The sequence below is a fragment of the Botryllus schlosseri genome, chromosome 1 (genome assembly GCF_051294905.1).
Source record: "Botryllus schlosseri isolate E-star chromosome 1, Bs_hap1, whole genome shotgun sequence".
Taxonomy (NCBI): domain Eukaryota; kingdom Metazoa; phylum Chordata; class Ascidiacea; order Stolidobranchia; family Styelidae; genus Botryllus; species Botryllus schlosseri.
The window spans coordinates 8,988,259-8,995,888 of NC_137236.1; the positions used below are offsets into that span (position 1 = coordinate 8,988,259).

A 7,630-nucleotide genomic window follows, 5' to 3' on the forward strand; every position below is an offset into this window, starting at 1 on the left:
GGCTTCCTGACACGCATTTGCGAAGAACAAGCATGATATCTCCTGACACGCATTTGCGAAGAACAAGCATGATATCTCAAGAGATACTCTCCATCTGGGGACTTGGAAGTACGGAATTATAGCCCTTGAGCTTAATCTCGCATTGCGTAGAGATGGAAGTTTATCCCATTTGCTTAGTGGTAATCTACTATTTTCTCTGAAAGAGCGGCATGCTCTGCACAACACATAGATAAACTAATAATCATCCCTCCATCCTCGGTTTTCTGATATTTTCATTTGAAATCCTGGCTTGATGGATTGTACCAAGTTTTCGCAGTATTTTACCATAGCATCTCCAAATCTGTAGCTGAGAGTTGGATTTGTTGAGGATGTTGGATTGAGGAACTCTGATATATGCTTTAGGAATCGATAATATTATGTTGGCAACCAAAGTATTGTGGTTTATGAAAACCCTTGATCATCACTGCAATTTGCAGTTTCACAGCAACGCCATTACCCCGCTCAGTATCAACAGATGCTGAGTCACATATGATATGACATTTTCAAATTTTCATCATATTCCCCTAATCGGTTTTCTAGACCGCTTAAAATATGTTGAGTTGTTCTACTTTCGCCTTTTCGAACACCCAGTTCGATTTGTGTCAGAAAAGTTGAAATTATACGATCTATACGGTCTACATCTAAAATCGAAATTAATAATTATTTATTAATTATTTAATTTTGACTGTAAGCAAGAAGACGATAGAAATATTTCAATATGAGCGATCAAAATTTACCAAAATACTATTCTAAATCTTTGCAATTGGAATTGTGTCGGTTAAATTCAAATCAGTCGGTATATATATTATGTAGTCTGTATCTACAAAAAAGCCTATCCTTCATACCGTGAAAACTGGAAATTTTTTGTGCGGGAGGTTTTTGTTTAATCAGTCTTAACTTTTGGTAATTTTGCAATCAGGACACAAAAGTTCATCGTTTGTGACTACAGGACACACAAAATTTTGCATTTTTTTTCTAGTCATAACCCTAACGTGCACCCGTAATTAATCTGCTAGACCATGATCGCTTTGATACGGAAGTTGTAGATATGTCCTAATTATATCTTCTTCAGAGACCGCCAACGTGGTCGATGCGTAATAAATATCTAATTACAACTGGACCGGACATCATCTGTATCATCCATACGCAATAACCACAGTAAAACATATTATCTGAGTTTACCGACATGCCCTTTTATCATCAATAGCATGGGACACGAGAATATCATAAATGAACATAAATTGTTTCCATATCATAGCAGTAATAAAAACCATTCGTGTCGTGATTTTTTCCTACCACACGCGCCCAATATTCTAAATGACAACTATATTTTCGAGCTCTGCTAAAAAAGTGAATCTCATGAAATATATTGATCAAAGATAATATGTTATATGGAGAAAAAATACACGTGCCTCTAATAATAAACTCTTCATAACATTTCTCGCATACTTCATAATGATAATCGACGGTGATTAATGCTTGGCATGCTTGGTAACGAAAGTTTCAGATAAGTTATAGTTAGGGCTGGGCAAAATCGAGTACCTGAGTGATTCGATTCTGAATCACGTAATATGCTTCGAGTCGAGTCGAGTCATCGAATATCACTCGTTATGACGTCAAAACGGAATGTAAAATGTCAAAGTTCAAAGATGTACCTTTTATTCGACCACAAAGAATATAATGCGTGTTATCCATCACATTAAAGCTACATTGGTGTTTTTTCGACCATACCGATTCCATTGCACTTGGTGACAATGCTGTGGGAAGATATGACTTCAAAAATATGCTATTTCCAGTAACGTTCGTAGCTCTGTACTATATGTTTCGTATCCTACGATACGGCCAGGCAATGTTTCAAGGCTTCAACAGTGAAAATTAGTATCGAAACTCTAATTATCGGTGATAAATTAACTTTCAGTTGCGAGGAGCGTATGAATTCCGTACTCGTAAAAATCGTATTTTACTACTCGACTCGAATCATTGAAATTAGTACACGATTCAGATTTGAGTACTCGAATCATTATGACCAGCCCTAGTTATAGTGTATGCGGAATGCACGCGAAATCGTGCATACCAAACACTATTTTACGGATCACACAAGAAGAGGAGGCTGTCATCAGAGTTATTCAGTTTTGTGTAATACCCCTTTCGAGGGGCGTACATTTACCTCGCGATCTTGGCAATGCTCGATGTCAAGACATCGGTAATTCCAAAGTCATCAAAAGATATTGCAACGTAAGCGTTTCTAAAGCTTTGAAATCGGATTCAAATCCGACAGTTGTTGATTCCATTCCATTGTGTGAGATTCGGCACTCGGTGCTGGACCCGGATCTCACTTCTACCAATTATAAACAAGTCCGCTAATCGCGAAAGCGAGTTACAAATCAACAGTCAAAACTTGATGAGAGTGCGTCTGGATTCACGATGGTTTGTGGCGTAGCGGTTTTGTACAGCGTAGGAGGAATGGTATTCTCTACAGCGAAATATCTTACTTTGTTGCACTGCAACATCGTGTTTGCTCATATGTAATATTGACGAGATGTACCGACAATACCCGAAATGCGTCAGGATCAATTGTATTTAAAACACATGTGATGATTTCGTTCCGAACAGTTGATAGTTTGTTTTATTAATCATGAGTTCCAATGATGGGGGCCAACAAAGGATCAATTCGCAGCCGGTCAATGTTGAACCCTTAACGGATCCATACTCTAAAATACATATGAGCACCGAAGTTGATGAAACCGGCATTGATCAAGGACAACGGCAAAAAGGTAAGTTCATGAAATCATCTGAGTAGCCTATATAATAACATATGCCTGCTCGTCACATTCCCAAAAGGGCAGTATGCCGGACGGCATATGGCTATCAACCGAACTTCCTGAGGGCTTTCTCGCATAACACATACAAAGGCGGAATTTTCTTGCGTGATTTATCGCTGCGGAGTATCCATTATTCTTGGAGATCCATAAAAAACTATCATCACATATTCATTATCACCGCATCAGTGCTTCCTACTCTAGACTGATTTTGCAGCAATTGGATCTTCTTTAACGTGTTAGCGCCTACAGTATCGGGCAATGTCGGTAACATGATATAATCATAAATATACGTTGTTAGCCACAACGTGGTTAGCGACCAGAGTAGGGGCTGGAACATACAGACTGTGATGGGATTTTGAGCGGCCCGCAGACAGTTTCCGGTCTTGCATGATCATGTTGCCCGCGGCCACAGTCTGACGCAGTCAGCCCACTATTTGCTTACTACGCCAAACTCTAGTGACCATAGATATTTCTTTAGTTTGACCATGAACATTAACGAGACGAAAGTTTAATCGACCACAGATGTGTCATTGATTCAACAGTTAAAGCAGTATATTACGGTAATAAATGACGAAACGCTATGTCACGGCCGAAAATGTGATCACTGTACCCTGTCACAAGCTAGCTTGTAAACTTTTTGCAGTCGTGGGCTTGCATTTTCGGCCTAAATTAATACGACTTGAATGACATGAAATCGCTCCATTATCACGCGCATCCATTCGTAAGCCGCATGGCGCCCTTTGGAAAAGAAGGTGGGCCGATTCCGCACTAGAGATGCAAGAAGATGCATGAAAATCCTAGAGCGATCATCGCTGAAACGAACAATGGACTAATGAGGCGAAACCGAAAACGCTTACGGAAGTACAACCCTCCGGAGGAATCAAAACCATCTTCTTCGCATCAGAATAAACCGGTTGAATATTGTCTTATAGCGTCGAAGCAACCAGGACACCATCAACAAGCCAACGTTTTAACTGAACCTACCGGGGAAAATCCCGCGAGACGATCTTCGAGAATTACAAGGCCGCCTCAACGATTTATAGAGCAATATTGATCATACACAGGTTTCAAGATCTGTGGCAGAATAATCCCTTAACCTGTTGTATACCTTGGGAGTAGTCTACCTCCCTGGTGACTCTGTCTGTTAAGTTTAAATGCCCTGCTCTTGCTCACGTTGCAAGGGTAGTGTCACCTTGTATATATTGTTATTGATGTTGTATTGTGGATGCGTTGTCACTTAGGCTTACCATATTTTGGAAATCTAAAAAGAGGACACTTTTCAGAAATTTGAGACTTGCAAAACCGGAGAAGAATTCTCAAAAACCGGTGAATTTCTCCCACTTTGTAATCGGTTGACTAAAAAAAAGGTCATCTTTCCGCTCAGAGCTCAAAATACCGTTTTTCTCTCCGCATTGCTAGGTGGTTGACTAAAAAAAAAAGTCATCTATTCGCTCAGAGCTAAAATCACCGTTTTTCACTCCGAAATACCCGCCGAAGCGTCACTTCTATGCTAATTTACGGTATATCACTCGCAATTTGCTCTAAATCTGACCTAAATTTTCAAAAAAGAGAACAAAATCTCAAAAAAGAGGACAAAAGGGCGTCCTCCGAGGACACTTTCAAAAATGTCAAAAAAGAGGACAAATCCTCTTAAAAGAGGACGTATGGTAACCCTATTGTCACTTGTATATTATGTAAGTAGTGTCGATGTCTCTCCCTCTTAAAAAGGGAGATGTGGTGTTATGATATGCTTGATTGACCCCGCGATGAGTTCCGAGTTTGTTTTGATAACAGACATGCATGTGGTTTGCTGAGGAAATACACTTCGAGTTCGGCTTGTAAAGGTATCTGTCTAAGTAGTCAGTCTTACAGCTAGAAGCTCGGTGATAATACTACAGCATTATAACAGTGTCTAGCAATATGTAGAGCAAACATTTATTTGGTGTGCGGATGACACGTCATCTGGCTAATAACCTAAATTATGCTGGCATTAATCCTTGCTAGGTGCGAAAAAAAGTTTCAAATTGAAGAAATATATTTCGATATGTTCTTACTTTATATAAAATTTAACAACACAACTAGTGTGGCACCCTATTCAACTTTTCTATAGTGGGGGTTGAGGTGCGTCTTATGCGGACCAGACTGTTCTCTCAGTATTTGCCTCATTAATTTCCACCTTCTCATCAGTTGGTGTTGCAGATAACGAAAATGGAAAAGAAGAACCGTCCGTTGTGATGGAGCAAGATCAACCAGCAATTATACCATGTGCCAGTGGAACCAGGCGTGTTAGAGAGACCGGATTACAGCTGAAGAAATATGATTCTATGGCGAAGCAAACATCAAGATCACGTGAGTTTGTTCAATATTTAGTATTTAGGGTTTTTCGTAGAATATTCAGTATCGTGTGATTCCCGTTCCTTTACCCAAATCTAGTTATCATCATTTCATTTTACATTGAAACCGGCGGAAACCACTGGAAATCAAGTGCATGGTTACCAATGGTGGATTATCCACATTTTCTATGCACGGCGTGAGGTGCATTGTAAATAAATGTGTGGATAGCCGTTGGGTTCTTCAGATTTCCGCAATAGGTTCGGGCGCAAATCACGCCATCTCCACTTTCTGATTGAATATGTATCGTTTTCACTATCATTGCTGTAGGTGAAAACGAGCAGCACATACCTATCTTCATCGATTGGGGTATGATGCATCTTATATCTTAAATGGTTCTGTACCGATAGAAAAGGTTATCTGTTTTCACCCGGGCTCTGGTGGATATCGATAAAATGTCGATAAAATTCATGATGTCCAATTTAATTCAAGCTCACAACAAACCAAAAATGACGTAAAGAAATGAAATGAAAAATACCAATACCTTTGACATAAAATGATATTTTGATTTCAGTTCAAAGTTTGTGATTGTATACTTATCAACAATGAAGCGACCAGAGTCTCAACAAATGACAGTGATGCATTATAACACTTTATAAATTCTTTCACCGATTTGTTGCGAAGAATATCCTACGTATACCAGCATTTAGGTATAATGAAAACCAAGTGTGTACTAGCTAGTAGTATCTGAATTCCGATTCCAACATTCTAATAGGTCGCCATTCAAAGATGACCCGCTGCCGACTCGGGCGTAGAGCTAGGCGCCGGCGAAATATGAAGATCTACATAGAATTGGAACAGCTGCAATCTCTTGCTACGCCATAATACTGAATGTCACTGGATTGATTTTGCTGTCGAATGCCGTTGTCGTTGATATAACGTTCAACATTTTACGTGGAGGTTGTCAGCGCGTCGTGTTTCTTAGTATCGTCCCCAACATACGTGTGTTGTGTTTCTGGGTTTATATAGTGACTGAAATGCTATAGATGTACGAGATAATAAAAAAAAGATATAGTCGGTTTTCGGATGTCATGGCGAAACAATCGTAACAGCTGTAGTACAATTCGAGCGTGCGATTTAGTGTTACACGTTTTGTAACCGTATCACCATTGATCAGAATCTTCTGGAATTCAAAGTGATATGCCTCGGATGACCATGCTTTCTTAATGCCCCTTGTTCATTGTTCAGTTAGGCGCGGAATGATGGAAATGGCTTTCTGGGTCATATAGGAATTCCGCTTCATTTGCACATTCAGTTCTTTAAAGAAGTGGGCGCCGCAGAAAATGGGGCAACAGTGGACATGATGTCGTAGGCTAGTTTTCATAGGAAGCCAGCGTTTTATATATGTATATGGCCTTGAGATCTCATAGCAAAATTCATTCATTCATTCCAACAAAAATTCATCAATTATCCAAAATTTTCGTCGAGCTTTGTGCGAAATATACCGTGTACCGACAATTAAATGTAGTGTTTCCACGGATGTAGTGTCTACTTTGTTCCATCTTAAATGCGGTTTTTTTACGCTTCATCCACGTATCTTTAGAGAGCGTGATTGAACTGTGGCAAAATCTCCCTTAACACAGTTCGATCACAGTGGAGGAAATGATTTGCTAGCAGCTCACTGCGTCTCGAAGTCTGGAGGAGTGGTTCTGTACCACTTTTGAGTGTGAGAGCAATTTGTACAGTAGACATTATATGAAGCTTCCTGACCAGAATGATTGAATAATCATCCTTGTTTACGAGAGCTACGAAATACAACGTCACCAAATCGGGAGATGTACACCAGATAGGGATGAGCCCGTACCCAACAGTTGTTGTATGAACCTTGATTTGATCCCGAAATAGTGCATACAATTATTAGATTGTTAATTAGTCCGAGTGGTCATTGGTCGTAATTCAAGAGCGAGATATTCCAATAGCCATGTCCAAACCCATAAAAATGGCCCGCACTTCGACCTGCCCACCATCGTCCTTGGTACAGAACTTAAAATATGTGGGGCACCAAACCATGAAAATTTCCGAGAGCGCTGCTGGGAATAAAAAAAAGTTCAGAACAACAGCTTTGAAGTATAAAACAAACAAATACGCACTATAGAAATATGTTTTTTTTTGTGGTAATTAATTGGAAAGGTGCTTTTGTCGAACATTAATTGTAGGGGAGATGTGGTACCGATGGATCAAAAATTGCAAAATGATCTCTTGCCCTCAAATCTTCAGCCGAGAATGGCAGATCTTTTGCTGTCTCAACACTTCGATACAAGCTCTACCTATCGCGGACATTTACATGAATATTCGCCTTCTCAAAAAATATTTATAAACGTTTAAAATTTGTTGCTCGAACGTGTCATCGGTCCTCACCCGGTGGGTCCAACGGCACA

General features: G+C 39.7%; 1 protein-coding gene across 3 annotated transcripts; it reads left to right on the forward strand.

Moving 5' to 3' along the window:
- Positions 1 to 2,608: 2,608 nt before the first annotated feature.
- Positions 2,609 to 6,271, forward strand: LOC145440644 (uncharacterized). Of its 3 annotated transcripts, none has more exons than XM_080318347.1 (3): positions 2,609 to 2,813; positions 5,046 to 5,210; positions 5,968 to 6,271. In XM_080318347.1, the coding sequence occupies exons 1-3, from the start codon at positions 2,675 to 2,677 to the stop codon at positions 6,075 to 6,077; spliced, it is 414 nt and encodes a 137-aa protein (XP_080174473.1). In that variant the 5' UTR covers positions 2,609 to 2,674; the 3' UTR covers positions 6,078 to 6,271. The 3 variants fall into 3 exon arrangements, with proteins under 3 accessions (XP_080174473.1, XP_080174488.1, XP_080174482.1); XM_080318362.1 differs by having other exon boundaries at positions 5,061 to 5,210; XM_080318356.1 differs by having other exon boundaries at positions 2,612 to 2,813; positions 5,049 to 5,210.
- Positions 6,272 to 7,630: the final 1,359 nt, after the last annotated feature.

What these genes read in the sequence shown, in the direction of transcription:
- LOC145440644 (XM_080318347.1), top strand. Translation starts at nt 2,675, where the DNA reads ATGAGTTCCAATGATGGGGGCCAACAAAGGATCAATTCGCAGCCGGTC. An exon ending in TCAAGGACAACGGCAAAAAG is followed by an intron (nt 2,814 to 5,045) that starts GTAAGTTCATGA and finishes CCACCTTCTCAT; the next exon opens with CAGTTGGTGTTGCAGATAAC. An exon ending in GAAGCAAACATCAAGATCAC is followed by an intron (nt 5,211 to 5,967) that starts GTGAGTTTGTTC and finishes ACATTCTAATAG; the next exon opens with GTCGCCATTCAAAGATGACC.